At 35.9% G+C, this 14,761-nt stretch overlaps 1 protein-coding gene across 2 annotated transcripts; it reads left to right on the plus strand.

The window, feature by feature from the left end:
* Positions 1-58: 58 nt before the first annotated feature.
* Positions 59-13,304, plus strand: Ube2t (ubiquitin conjugating enzyme E2 T). 2 transcript variants are annotated; one of them, XM_046463970.1, is made up of 7 exons: positions 59-159; positions 9,315-9,484; positions 10,056-10,125; positions 11,687-11,792; positions 11,879-11,977; positions 12,094-12,177; positions 12,937-13,304. In XM_046463970.1, exons 2-7 carry the CDS (start codon positions 9,376-9,378, stop codon positions 13,084-13,086), a joined length of 618 nt encoding a protein of 205 aa, XP_046319926.1. In that variant the 5' UTR covers positions 59-159; positions 9,315-9,375; the 3' UTR covers positions 13,087-13,304. The 2 variants fall into 2 exon arrangements, with proteins under 2 accessions (XP_046319926.1, XP_046319933.1); XM_046463977.2 differs by lacking the exon at positions 59-159 and adding an exon at positions 6,338-6,535.
* Positions 13,305-14,761: the final 1,457 nt, after the last annotated feature.

Consider the following 14,761-nt stretch of genomic DNA (forward strand, 5'->3'; position numbering starts at 1 on the left):
TAGACGGGTGTACTCGTCTCCAGGGAATTGATGCGAACCAATCACAATCCTTACAGGGCAGGAGGCGGAGTCACGCCAACAGCCCGGGCTCACGCAGGCGCGGATTCCCAGTTCCTACTAGATACCTGCGCTGCTGCGCTGTGAAGTGAGGTTGCACAGGTAAGCAAGTTTTCCGGCCCCGCACCCGAGAGAACGTACCCAGAGGAGCTCTAATGACTGAGGCAGGAGGATCACAAGTTCGAGGCCAGTCTCAGCTTAGTCTTGGGGGAAGATGTCTTGTTTTAGCTTAACATGGGCGTTTTCCTCTCCACTGAAGGGAAAAATCAGAAAAGCCAATGGTGAGCGGAAGTTCTAAGTATTTTCGCAGTGAACTTGGGTGGAAGCTTTTCCAGGGATACCAGGGAGAAATTTGCCAGGGTGAAAAAGACGTAAGTGCCCTGTACTCGCCGCAGGGTATGAGCAGGCCGTTATTTTTACATCTCAGGTTTTGTTCATTAATTATTAAACGTCCTACAGGTTTGGATACAAGAAAAATCTTTTTTTAAAGACTAGGGACCTGTCCTAAAGAATCCGTCCTGATGAGAAGAAGCTATCAGAGATGCATTTGAGTGGTGTATAGGGTTGGGATGCATTACTGTAGAGGAGGGAGAATTTGGTGTGTACTGATCTGTAGGTGTGACCGAGAATGATATGGGCATTATGTCTGTGTGGCTAAAGCATAAATGCAAGGGAAGTAGTTTCTAAATATGAAGCTAAAAATATGGGTTGAAGCTAGATTGTGAAGAACCTTAACACCCAGAAAATATGCAGCAATTGATGGCTTTCGAGCCAAGGAGTGGCACATACCGATTTGTTGATATAGTGAGACTGGAGTCTAGTTCCTTTTTTTGAAAGAAATGTCTTACCTGTTCTCACTCTTTTCTAATCCCCTTACCTACCTTTCCAATGTGTTCTCTTTTTATGTAAAGGTATAAAAGTTATACTACAGGATAATGGTTTCATTGTAACTAATTCCCAGTATATGCTTAACGACAAAGTTGTAAGGTTCTGTGTATCAAAGTTAAGGTTAATTATCTAGTGAAGTAATTGCTCCAAGAGATGATGTTCTTAAAGGTGTAGCCAGAAGGACTGGGAGTGTAGCTTAGTGGTAGAGCATTTACTTAGCAAGCAAAGGGCCCTTGGGTTCAATCCCTAGCATCAAAACAAAGCCAGCATAGCTAAGTAAATTTGGAAATACACAACGTATATGAAAGAGGTGTAATATAATTGATTCTACTATTAATTCACCCATAATATTAGTCTATTTAGATATTTAAATATTTCTGAAAGAGTGTGTTAATTGTGGAGAAGCACCTTGCCCCTCCCCTCTTTAAAAAAAAAAAAAGGAATGTGGGATGTATTGGCACATGCCTGTAGTTCTAGTGACAGAGGCAGGAGGATCACAAGTTCAAGGCCAGCCTCAGCTTAGTGAGGGCCTGTCTCAAAAAAAAATAAGGGCTGGGGTTGTAGCTCAGTGGCAGAATGCCCCTGGGTTATCCCCCCATGTACATCCCACTACCCCATCCAAAAAAAGAGACAACCAAAGAAGTAAAATTAGTCTTTGGGACAGGATTCAGCAGTGTCTTAAGCAGACAATACACAAGTTTAGTCTCCTTTGAACATGTCTCCCTATGTTTAAGATGGATGCATCAAAGTTGATGATTATCATAAATTAAAACTGTCTAGTAATCCTATCAAGTTATTCTTTGATTATAATAGAAAGTAAAAATAACTTAGGGAGAGAATTGTGGAAATAAAGTTTTTACTGGGGTTTTTACAAATTAATTGGCTTTCTGATTAGTTTAAGGCTGTGTGAGTAAGTTAGCATGAATTAGTGTATCTAGGCCCCTTTGAATATAGGTTTACTGCTCAGAATCAGATCCTAAAATGTGATGACCATCTGAGGACTAATGTGACCATTTAAGCACTTGCTTTAAAAGGAGACCAACTTATTTGCATAGTTATTAAAAATAAATCCTGGGCTGGGGTTGTGGTTCATTGGTGGAGCAAGTCCCTAGCATGTGCGAGGCCCTGGGTTCAATCCTCAGCATCATCTAAAAATAAATAAAATAAAGGTATTGTGTCCAACTAAAACTAAAAATTAAATATTAAAAAAAGTTGGAGCTGAGGTTGTGGCTCAGAGGTAGCCCGCTTGCCTAACATGTGTGACGCACTAGGTTCGATTCTCAGCACCATATACAAATAAATAAAAAATAAAGGTCCATCAAAAACTAAAAAATATTTTTTTAAAAAAAGTTAAATAAATCCTACCAGCTGGGCGCAGTGGCACCCGCCTATAATCCCAGTGGCTCAGGAGGCTGAGGCCAGAGGATCGTGAGTTCAAAGCCAGCCTCAGCAAAAATGAGGCGCTAAGCAACTCAGTGAGACCCTGTCTCTAAAAAAAATTAAAAATAGGGCTGGGGACATGGCTTAGTGGTCGAGTGCCCCTGAATTCAATCCTCAGCACCCCTATTTTTACTGAAGTTCATCTCAAAAAAAATTTTATTTATGAATACTCAGTTCATGGGAATACTCAATGAAATACTTTTACATGTCACTTTTTTCTGTATCTACATAAAGAATATGTGGTCTTATTCTCAGATCTAAGCATTAGAGAAATTCAGTATTTCAAACTTTAGTAATGCTAAACTTATATTTTCTTGTAAAGAGTTTTCCTTCATTCTTTTTTTTAAGTTTTTATTTGTTCTTTTTAGTTATACATGACAATAGAATGTATTTTGATATATCATACATACGTGGAGTATAACTTTCCATTATCATGGTTGTACATAATGTGGAGTTACACTGGTCATATATTCATATATGGACATAAGAAAGTTATGTCTCATTCATTCTACTGTCATGAGCCTTCCTTTGTGATATATATATATACATATATATATATATATATATATATTTAGTTGTAGATGGACACAATACCTTTATTTTATTTATTTATGTGGTGCTGAGGATCGAACCTAATGCCTCATACGTGCTAAGCAAGTGCTTTACCATTGAGTCCCAGCCCAGCCTCATATTCTTAAACTTTCCTACACATTTCCATCACTGTAACATTGATGATCAGGCTTTTATTTGTGATAACTTTTTATCATATTTATTGATAAAATAATTGACATACAATAAGCTGAATATATTGTGTACAATTTGGTAGGTTTTTGACTTAAATACACATTTGAGAAAATATTACCACAATCAAGATAATGAACATGTCTATTACTTCCAAAAATTTCTTAGTAATCCCTTCTAGCCATCCCTTCCATTATCCCTCCATTTCTAAGCAAACACTTACTTAGAATAGAACTGGAGATTATGTGCTCTTTTTGTCTGTCTACTACTTGCACTCAGCATGATTATTTTTGACATTCATGCCTATTGTATCAGTAGTTTGTCCTTTTAAAAAAGTGTTGCATTTTAGAGTTATCCCACTGTTCATTTTTCCATTTTTCTATTGATGGATATTGGGGTTGTTTCCATTTTTTTAACTTTATTGAGATATTCACATACCATATAAGTCTCATTTAAATAAATATGTGATTCAGTGGGTTTTAGTGTGTCTTATGGTTGTGCAATCATTGCTATGATCCATTTTCCATCACCCTCAAAAGAAATACTGCCCATTAGCAGCTGCTCCCTATCTTCTTTTCCCCATCCCTTGACAACCACTCATCAAATTTCTGTCTCTAACATATTACCTATTCTAGACATTTCACATAAATGGAATTGTACAAGGCTGTATATGATATTTTGTGACTTCTTTCACTTAGCATAGTATTTTCAAGGCTGTTCTGTGGTATGTACGGGTGCTTTGTTTTTCTATTGCTGAATAATATTCCACAGTGTGGTCATATCATATTTGTTTATCCATTCTTCAAATTATGTATATTTGTATTGTTTTCATTTGTCAACTGCTACAAATAGTGTTGCTATTTGCATTAGTGTATGGATTTTATGGACATATAATTTCAGTTCTCTTGGGTATGTGCCAAGGAGTGGATGCAGGGTCATAGGTAACTATGTAAACATTTTGTGGAACTGGCAGACTGTTTGCCAAAGCAACTACCTCATTTCACATTCCCTTGAGCAACACATGAGGGTTCTAATTTCTTCATATCCTCATCAACACTTAGATATAATCTGGTTTTCTTCATTATAGACATTCTAGTGGTTGTGAAGTGATATTTCACTGTGGTTTTGATTTGTATTTCCCTAATGATTAATGATGTTGGAGTCTTTTCATGTGCTGTTGGGGATTTGTATATTTTTGAAGGAATGTCTATTTAAATCCTTTGCCTATTTTTTTTTAATTGGGTTGTCTTTTTTCAGTGAGTTATTTATATATTTTAGATGCAAAAAAGTCCCTTATCTGGTATATAATGATTTATTAATATGTTTTTTTTTCCTTTCTGTTGTTTTATCACTTCATGGTTTAATTTTAATGAAGTCAAATTTTATCAGGTTTTCTGTGTGTATGCTCTTGGTATCTTATGTATAAAAAAACTTTGCCTAACCCAAGACTACAAAGATATACTCTTATTTTCATTATTATTCCATTTATCTCTTTAATTTTTGCCAGATACAGAATTCTAAATCTGCTTTTCTTTGTATACTTTAAAGATGTTGCTCCACTGTCTTCTGGCATGCATTGTTTCTGAGGCATCTGTTGCCTTTATATTTTTGTTCCTTTGAACATAATATGTCTTCTTTCCTCATACTGCTTTCACATTTTCTTTTTATCACTATTTAGTTCTTGTTGTTGCAATGTGGTTAGAATGTGTTTTGTTTTCTTTGTGCTTCTTAGTAATTCTTTGAGCATCTTGAATCTGCAAGTTTATACTTTCAGTCAAGTTTGTGAATTTCTTGGCTATTATTTCTTCAAATATCTATCCTCCATCCTCTTTCTGGGACTCCATTGGCATGTGAATTAGGTTATTTGATGTTGTCTTATGGTTTCCAGATACCCTGTTCAATTTTTGACAGTTCTTTTTCCTTGTTTGGTGTCTAGAAGTTTGGGTCTTTTTCTTCCATGTTTCTCCTTAGCATGCCTGCTCTATTTCTTGAAGATATGGAATATATTAATATAACTTTTTTTAAAATTTTAATTTGTAATATAACTGTTTTAAAATCCTTATTTTTATCACTATTCATCTAGGTCATGTCTTTTTTCCTCTGACTGCTCTAAGACTATTCTTTTTGCAACACGTTCTCACTGTATTACTCAGGCTGGTCTCAAATGAGCCTCATGCCTCAGACTCCTTGAATAGCTGGGATTGCAGATTATTATTATAATCCCTTCTAGCCATCCCTTCCAGCGAACATTTTCTTTTTTATCTTTGCTTTTTTTAACAGTTTAATTATGACATCCATAGAGTGGTTTTCTTTGTATTTCTCTCTCTTGAATATCTTACTTAGAAGTTCTTCACCCAATAGTTTTCTTCAGACTTTTGACTGTCTCATTGGGTTTAAAAAAAAAAAAAAAGAATTAAAATACAAACTAGTATGAGTGGAGAGTTCATTTATTCCAAGGTCCTTGTATTGCTTGGAGAAGAGTTGGTACTAGTAAATGATATACTTTTAATTTAAAGTTGCTAAGGGGGTAACTTCTACTGGATTCAGTAATTCAGGTGTGTGTGTGTGTGAGTGTGTGTGTGTGTTTTGTACTTGATGTACATTTTATATAAAAAAGAAACTGTTGTAGGGTACCACAAGGCAGATTTACAATCTTAAGTTGCAGAAAAACAAGAAAGTAACTTTCTATGTGATCCTAATAAAGGTACTCTTTCCTTGATCCTAAGAAAATCATATATTTTTAGAAGTTAAGGCTATTAAGTTTTCAGAAGTGCAAAATACATTCAGAAAAAAGAAATCTTTATACTTAAGGGAAAAGTTCTGTTTTTCATTTTCTCTCTTTCTTTCTTTCTTTTTTTTAAGAACCCGCTATATTTTTAGTTGTAGATGGACACAATACCTTTATTTTATTTATTTATTTTTATGTGGTGCTGAGGATTGAACCCAGTGCCTCACATGTGCTAGGCAAGCACTCTACCACTGAGCCACAATTTTTTGTTCTTGGCATAAATTTTCATTCTTTGCAAGGGAACCAAACTTCCTGAACCCCTTTCAGTGTTATCCAAAACTTGAACTATTTCTGGATATCAAAAATCTGTTCACAAATGGGCTATGCAATTCGATCATCCTTTTGACTTGATACTTTTCTTTGTCAAAATTAAATGATACAGCATTAGTTTCTCTTCTGTAGACATCGTCTGTAACACCAGCTTCTACATCTACGAAATATTTGCAGCCAAGCCAGAGGTGGAACTACTCTTCTGTAAAACCCAGAAGGAAGAACTATCTGAATGTCTTTTCACAAAGGCCTTCTCCGTAGTGTACTGGATAATCCTAAGCACTGTGTAGATCCTGGTGCACAGCCCTCGTGGGCCCCCTTGTCACATCAGGGCCTCAAGCCGCCCTTCTGGTAGGCCGTGACTGCTTACTAGAGGAGACGCTGTGTGTGTCTTTTTAAAGCAGGGCATTGCAGAGCAAGGATGCCAGGGAAGGAGAGAACAGAGTTTCCAGAAAGACCAAGAACAGATTGAGCCCTGCAGCAAGAAACACTCTAGGCTCTAACCTCTAGCTTTTCAACTTTAGACTTTGATAAGTTAAATGTGTATATTCAAGTCTATGTGATGATTTTTAAAAGTAGACCAAAAACTTTCAAGACAATAGAGAAAAACCAAAAGAAGAAAAAAAATAACCTTATAATTTCAGATATATACAAAAGGCACATCATAAGCCTAAAGATACAGAAAAATAGAAAATGAAACAATAGGAAATGGTGTCTCAGGCAAATATCATCTAGAAGAAAGCTGAGATAGCTTTAATATGAAATATACTTTAAGGATAAATCATTACTAGAGAAGAGAACATTCTCTAAAAATGATAAAAACTAAAATTTGCTATAAATATGTAACAATTTTAAACTTGTATGTCTCTAATAGCCTAACCTAAATATTTAAGGCAAAATTTGACAAAACTACCAGGAGAAATTACATTTACCATCGTAGTGCTTTATCAGTTAAACATCAGACTCAATAATTGATAAATCACAAGAGAAAAAAATCAGTACAGACATAAAAAACAAAAACACAGTTAAGCTTATCTAATGGCATAAATAGAATATTTCCTCAAATAACTTTGGTGTGTAGGTATTTTTAAGCATACACAGGACATTTGTGAATAGTGACTACATATTTGACAATAAAGCAAGACTCATCAAATTCAAAGGATATATATATAAACTACACATTAGAAATCAATAACATAACTAGGAAACCCCCACATTTGAAAATTAAACCCATTTCTAAATTAAAGAGGAAATTATAAGGGAAAGTAGAGAATATTGAGAATGGGAGAATATTCTACAGATCAAAATTTTGGTATTCAATGACAATTAGAAGGCAATGTATAGTCTTGTGTGTTTACATTTGAAATAAGAAAGACGAAAAATTAAACATAACCTAAGTTGGAAAAACTAAGAAAGTAGGATAGAAATAAGCAAAGTCAAAAGCTTTGCCTTGAAGGTTAGAAATCAGGCAAGAATAACAGCTATCAGCTCTTCTATTCTAGGTTGTGCTGGAAGTTACCGTCAGAAGAGAAGACAGGAGAAGGGCAGAAGGGGAGAGAGAAACTGATTATGTGTGGATGATGTGATTGGCTGTTAGAATTACCCAAACCCCCCCACCCCTAAGTGGATTTAATATTAACATTATTAAGGTTTCAGTTAAAAATCAATTATATTTACATATACTAGCAAGAAATAGGTAGAAAATATTTTTTTGAAAAGATAAAAAATAAAATGCTTAGGAATATATCTAACATCAAATAAGACTTTACATAAAAATTATAAAATTTTTTATAATTTGCTTTTTTAACAGTTTATAAAGATCCATGAGTAATTAAAACATTCCTAAAGAAAAAGCACAGGGTATATAAATTATAGTAAAACATCATGTTATGAACATCATGTTATACACCCTAAACATACACAAATCGTATTGGCCAATTATACCTCAATAAAGCTGGAAGCAATTTAAATAAATATGAAAATAAGCTGTAGTAATTGAAACACTGGAATATTGGTCCAAAAATAATCTACTTAACCAATGCAACAAATTCAAGCAAGAGTCCCAAAATAGATCCACTTGTAGACAGAAATTTAATTTATGGTAATATCAGGGAAAAGAATGGACTTTTCCAGTAGATGGTGCTAGGACAATTGGTTATATATTTATTTGGTGAATATTTTTAAATTGGACCCCTACCTCTCACAATATAAAAATACCAATTCCTAGTGAATTAAAAAAACTGAAGTGTGAAAAGTGAAATTATAACAAGATTTGAGGAATGTGTTGGAAAATATCTTTAAATTTGGTATGGAAAGGATTTTAAATTGATTTAAGTGTTTTGATCAAAGGGCACCTTAAAGTGGAAAAATAAACCATAACTAGGAGATATTTGTAATACCTATCAGATTATTACCATCCTGTGGCTGATCGGTTACCAGAGGGAGAACTAGAGGAAGAGAGTGAATGGATGTGTTATGGGATTCGTTTTAGATGAGAAAGACTTTGGACTTATTTGAATGTTAGGACTAAGAAGGAAAGATTGGCAATACTAGGGAAAGGTGGACTAATTGATGGGGTGGGTTCCCTGAAGAACTGGGAAGATGTGGAATGTGGAATCCACATGGAGAGAACTTCAGGCAGCAGCTTGTGTCTGAGGATTGACAGTCATTCTTGCTCTCAGAGAGCTTAGATAGGCTTCCTCACGCTGCTAGTATTTGTCCAGGCCCTGCCTGGCCTCATGAGTTTATAATTATTAGAGGAAGCGTACATTAATTTAAAACCTTTAGTGGTTTTTTCATTTGTTTGGTGTTTTGTTTTATACGGGGGATTGAATCCAGAGGCATTTTACCACTGACCTACACCCCCAGTCGTTTGTATTGTAAGACAAGGTCTTGCTAAGTTGCTGAAGCAGCTCTCAAACTTGCAATCCTACCTCGGCCTCCTGTTTATTTTAAACATTTATTTGCTTGAGTAGATGAAATGTTCACAAGAAGGAAGTAGAAAAAACTCAGACTCCCTTGTCAGAATAGAGATTAAGAGGAATCTGACGTTCACTAAACTGAAAGTATGTGCTGAAAGTTCCAGTCACCTCTGCTAACTATTTCATGGTTGTTCTTTTTCCTCCCTCAGCACATCCCAACCAGCCTGTTTTGTGGAGCCGTGAGCTGTGTGGTTCCTTTTACTTGGGATCATGCAAAGAGCATCCCGACTGAAAAAAGAGCTGCACATGTTATCCACAGAGCCACCCCCAGGCATCACATGCTGGCAAGAAAAGGACCAGACGGACAACCTGCGAGCTCGTGGGTATCCCATCATGCCTATCATGAGGGTCATGGCCCCATTTGAAGATTGTGCTGAAATCAAACATTTGTGTGTTCTGAAGTAGGGAACAGTTATAAGGTCCAAGTGCCCTCCCATCTTTTTTTACTCATTTGTTTATTGTCCTAAAAGTTTTGCTTGGAATTTCTGGATTCTTTGAGTTTTTATTATACCTTTTGCTGATTTAAAATCAGAATTTTGGCATCAGCTCTAAAGCAGTATTTAGACCAAAGCTGGCCATTTCAAATATCTAGGAGGCCAGACGGGAAACATAAGTGATTAAAATATTGCTGTCCAAACAAAACAAATCTGTAGGTTGTATTTGGTCTGGTAGCCAGCATTTACAACTTCTGTTTTAGATCTTCTCTGTGTCCTTTGAGACCATCAACTTTTGGGGTACATCAACATTATGATGCATTGCAAATGACTAAAGCCCTGAGAGAGAATTATTGTCCTGGACCTAGTTTTTTCTGTTAGGACCATACCCTTATTAAGTCCATATGGAATGATAATTCAAATCATCTGATTCCCTTTTTACCCTTTTCTTTGAAGAAATATTAGGTGGAGCCAATACACCTTATGAGAAAGGTGTTTTCAAGCTGGAAATCCTCGTTCCTGAGCGGTTAGTGCAAGTTTGGTTCTTAACCTATAAAGTAAAAGTTACTGGAAGATGGAACAATGTAGTATATAGAGCATTAAACGTAGGAGTAAAGCACCTGATTTTCTTTGTTTTTTTGGTGTTTGTTTTCTGTCGGTGGTGGGATTAAATCCATAGCTGTGCACATGCTAGGCAAGCATTCCACCACCAAGCTACACCCGCAACCCAAAGCACCTGGGTTTTAATTCTAGTCTTATCATGACTTAATACAATTAAGTTTTTTTGCTTGTTTGTTTTGTTTTTATCTCTCTGGAATTTAATTTCCTTGTCTAAAAGAATGGACTAAATCACAACTGAGCCTTCCCTCATCCCACCTCTGCACCTTTAAACCATGCTTTTAGCATAACATAAAATTTATCATTTTAACCAATTTTTGTTGTTGTTGTTTTGTACAAAAAAAAGTAAAGTGTCCCTGGATTAAAACCACGGGTACTTGACCACTGAGCTACATCCCCAACCCTTTTTATTTATTTGAGACAGGGTCTTGCTAAGTTGCTTAGGGCCTCACAAAATTGCAGAGGCTGGCCTAGAACTTCAGATCCTCCTAACTCAGGCTCCCAACTCACAGAGATTACAGGCATGGGCCACCATATCCAGCCATTTTAACCATTTTTTAAATATTCACATTGTTGTGCAACCATCACTAAATCTATATATAGAACTTTTTTATCTTCCCAAACTATATAACTCCCTGTCTTCCCTGCCCCCAGTTCCTGGCAACCACCATTCAACTTTCCATCTCAATATTAAGGTCCTTCTTAGTTAAAGTCTTCTTTAAGACTCGGATCAGTTAAGTTACAGTTGTACTTTTGTGCAGAATGAGGAAGGATGAAATGAATTCCTATCTATTTAAATGTAGACATTTAAAAGTTCATCCTGGCCAAACTTGATAAAGCCTGAGAGAATAGCTTAAAAATCATCATACATCAGTTCTGAAAATAGACTGGGAACTTTCCAAGATTTGTTTCTCACTAAAGAGGCATAATACCAAATGCAACATATAAGTCTTAATTAGATCCCATTTTGAAAAAGCTAGCTATTAAAAAAAAATTGGGACAGTTAAGGAAATCTGAATAGGAAGAGATATTATGGAATTATTTTTTAAAAGTTTTGTAGGTGTAATGGTGTTAGAGTTCTATAGGAGAATATCCTTATTCTTAAGAGATACATGCTGAAATATTGAGAAGGTAAAGTAGAGCTGGGAATGTAGTTCAGTGGTAGAGTGATCATATAGCATGTGCAAGGCCCCGGGTTCAATCCCCAGTGCTGAAAAAAAGGTGAAGTGGCTTGATTTAAGGTGGTGGGTATATGAATGTTTTCGATACTATTATTTCAACTTTTGACTATTCTTAAATTTTTATAATGAAAATTTTGGAAGAGAAAAGGTTTGCCTCATTTCAAATGCTGTCTTCCTGACATTTTTCTAATATCAGCATTACCTTTTATCTATTAGTGACCAGGGAAATACTTAAAACATAATAAAAACCATAGTAAAATAATGATTTCCTGTTCTATACATTGAAAGGTACCCGTTTGAACCTCCGCAGATTCGATTTTTGACTCCAATCTATCATCCAAACATTGATTCTGCTGGAAGGATTTGTCTAGATGTTCTCAAACTGCCACCAAAAGTGAGTGGTGTATAAAGATTAACTGAATAAAACTTGAATTGCAGTGTCACATTCTAATATAAAAGCAAGTGCTTATCTGTGTACAGGGTGCCTGGAGACCATCACTCAACATTGCAACTGTGTTGACCTCAATTCAGCTGCTCATGTCAGAACCCAACCCTGATGACCCACTGATGGCTGACATTGTAAGTAACTCATTTCCTCAGCAGCACATAGCCTACTCTCTCATAACTCTAATGATGCATACCATGCCAAATCTTTTTTTTTTCTTCTTTTTCCACCATGAATTCTTTTGTCTCAGTCCTCAGAATTTAAATATAATAAGCCAGTCTTCCTCAAGAATGCCAGGGAGTGGACAGAGAAGCATGCAAGACCAAAACAAAAGGTATGATACTTGCTATTATTATCAGTTTGTTAAATATATATATATGTATAAAAATAATGTTTATTAGATTTGCCAAATTTATACTGTAGCTAGAATAGCTAGGTGATCTTTTTCTCTTATTGCAACCATCTAATAACTATTTAACAAAACAGCCTGGTAGCTAACCAGCAGTAAATTTTTCCTAATAGTTGTCATCTGCTGGCAACACTAGAGGGCAGGCAGCTTCTAGTTAATATATATATTATTTTTTTTGTATTCTAGGGGGTAGCAGGAATAGAAAGGGAGGTGACTTGGAAGGGTTTTTTTTTTTTCTGAGTTATCTCTTTTAATACTGAGGAAGGACTATATTTATAGAAACTAGTTGCAGAAATAAGGAGGGTTTTAGGTTGAAGGGGAAATTTTTATATTTCTTATGGGACCATTCATGGAAGAAAGGAAAAGGAAAAATTTCCCTGATTTAAGTTGATAAAGTTTCCTCATTTAACAAAATACAAATTACAAGATTATAGAGCTTAGCACCTCCTGGTTTTTGCTGAGTTAGATACTTGAAATTGAGTAGAGTCGCAGTTATGTGTTATTTGTTAAAGGAAATAATTAAACAAAAATTTTAGGAAGATGCTTTCAGAGAAAATACCATATATACCATGCAATATATAAACCTTGTAACAAAATACCTGGAAATAATATTACAGAGATTCACTGTTTTTCTTTGGCATTTGTGTGAACTTTGTTGTATTTCCCCTTACCTCTCCTTTTTAGGCCACTGAGGAAGAGATGCTTGATAATTCAGCAGAGGGCAGTGAGTCTGAAGCCCACAACTCAACACAAAAAAGGAAGGCCAGGCAGCTAGTAGGCACAGAAAAGAAATTTTGCCCTGATGTTCAGGGAGTTTGTCCTGGTCCATCTTAGTTAATGTATTCTTTGACTAGATGGTCTAATTTGCTTACCTTTCCTAAATGTTTTTCTTTGTATTTGATGACATTGTAATTTTTGTATCCTATAAACGACCCTGTATATTTATGTGTTCTGCTCTGCTCTCGAGTGATTCTCTGTTTGTTTTATTTATCTTGCACATATGTATTTTGAAACCTTTTAAACCTGAAAAATAAATAATCATCTAATGTTGAGTATGTGTTTATCCTTCATGGGTATTTGAGAGTGGACTGGCCAGGGTGCTGTATAATCAGAATGTTAAAATATCTGTCCTTTCTATTGCCAACTTACCACCATTACTAGGGACACCGAATGTTTAATACAGAGGCAAAATAGCTGTTAGAAATAATTCAGTTACCTCTAGGCTCTCAGAAGTCCTTTTTGAGGACTTTTCAGAGTCCTCAAAACTGGGAATAAGGCAGTGTGCCCTTTTGTTAATGTTTCATCTTTTTGCAGCTTTCACTTTTTGTGATCAGTATAGCTGTTCCTGTCAGCAAATATTTAAGGTACACCTACTGTGTGCCAAGTTCATGTTTGAGAACGTAAAGGCAAGGAGGTCAGACATGGGATTGTTCAAATAATCATACAAATTTAAACAGGGATTATTAATCCCTTTCACTCCCTAGCATCATTTCATGGCAAAGTATTACTCTGAACAATTAGGTGCTGCACTTGAATCCCCTACTTGTGATTTTATATACTTATCTTGTTTTTTTTTTTTTTTTCTTTTTTCTTCACGCTAGAATCAAACCCAGGGCCCTACATGTGTTCGGCAAACACTCTACCACTGAGCTGTATCTCTAGACCTTATAGAATTCTCTAACTCACTACTCAAAGACAGTTACTGTGTTCATTTTAAAGTCCAGGAGTTAATTTTATTCTGGGTTTGTCTTCTATACTCATTAAGTTAAGTTTGGGTTCCTAGATACCATTAATGTATCAGTTAGGATGCTTTCAGTAGTGAATAAAATCTGACCCTGACTGGTAATAAAGGAAATCTATCACCTTACTAAATAGAAGGGGTAGAGCAAACATCTGGATTGGTGGGTTCAGAAATTCAACAATATCAAAATCTTGGTTTCTGTGCAACCTCCGTCCACACTATCAGCTTTCTCTCGGGCTGCTTTTTCCTAAAGTTTCTTCCCCTAATAGCCTCAGTGACACTTTCTTCTTTTTTTTTTTTTTTTTTAAATATTTATTTATTTTTTTAGTTTTCAGTGGACACATCTTTGTTTGTATGTGGTGCTGAGGATCGAACCCGGGCCGCACGCATGCCATGCGAGCGTGCTACCGCTTGAGCCACATCCCCAGCCCGACACTTTCTTCTTAACATCTATCAGACCAGAGGCCTCTGCTTTCTGTGGAACAAAAGTCTATTATTGGACCACTCTGGAAGCAATCACTGTGGCCAGGGAAACGCCATGCGCTGATTGGTCTGGGTTTAACACATGTGAAATGAGAGTTGGACTTAGGGAACCCATTGTAGGAAAACAGCACCTCTAATAAACCAAAAAACCTCCTACACTCTAATCTGTCACCCAGTCTGTTCAGCTCTACAAGCTACTTTTCCCCTCCTCCACTTCTAATACTGGTTCAAGCTCCATCATCTCCCACCTGCATCTTAGCCACAGCCTTCTATCTTGTTTCCTTG

Source organism: Marmota monax, unplaced genomic scaffold (genome assembly GCF_021218885.2).
Source record: "Marmota monax isolate L192 unplaced genomic scaffold, Marmota_monax_Labrador192_F-V1.1 WCK01_AAM20220418_F8-fsc00099, whole genome shotgun sequence".
Taxonomy (NCBI): domain Eukaryota; kingdom Metazoa; phylum Chordata; class Mammalia; order Rodentia; family Sciuridae; genus Marmota; species Marmota monax.

Coding starts and splice junctions, on each gene's coding strand:
- Ube2t (XM_046463970.1), top strand. CDS start 9,376: ATGCAAAGAGCATCCCGACTGAAAAAAGAGCTGCACATGTTATCCACA. Junction 11,978..12,093: donor ACCCACTGATGGCTGACATT/GTAAGTAACTCA, acceptor CTTTTGTCTCAG/TCCTCAGAATTTAAATATAA. Junction 12,178..12,936: donor ATGCAAGACCAAAACAAAAG/GTATGATACTTG, acceptor TCTCCTTTTTAG/GCCACTGAGGAAGAGATGCT.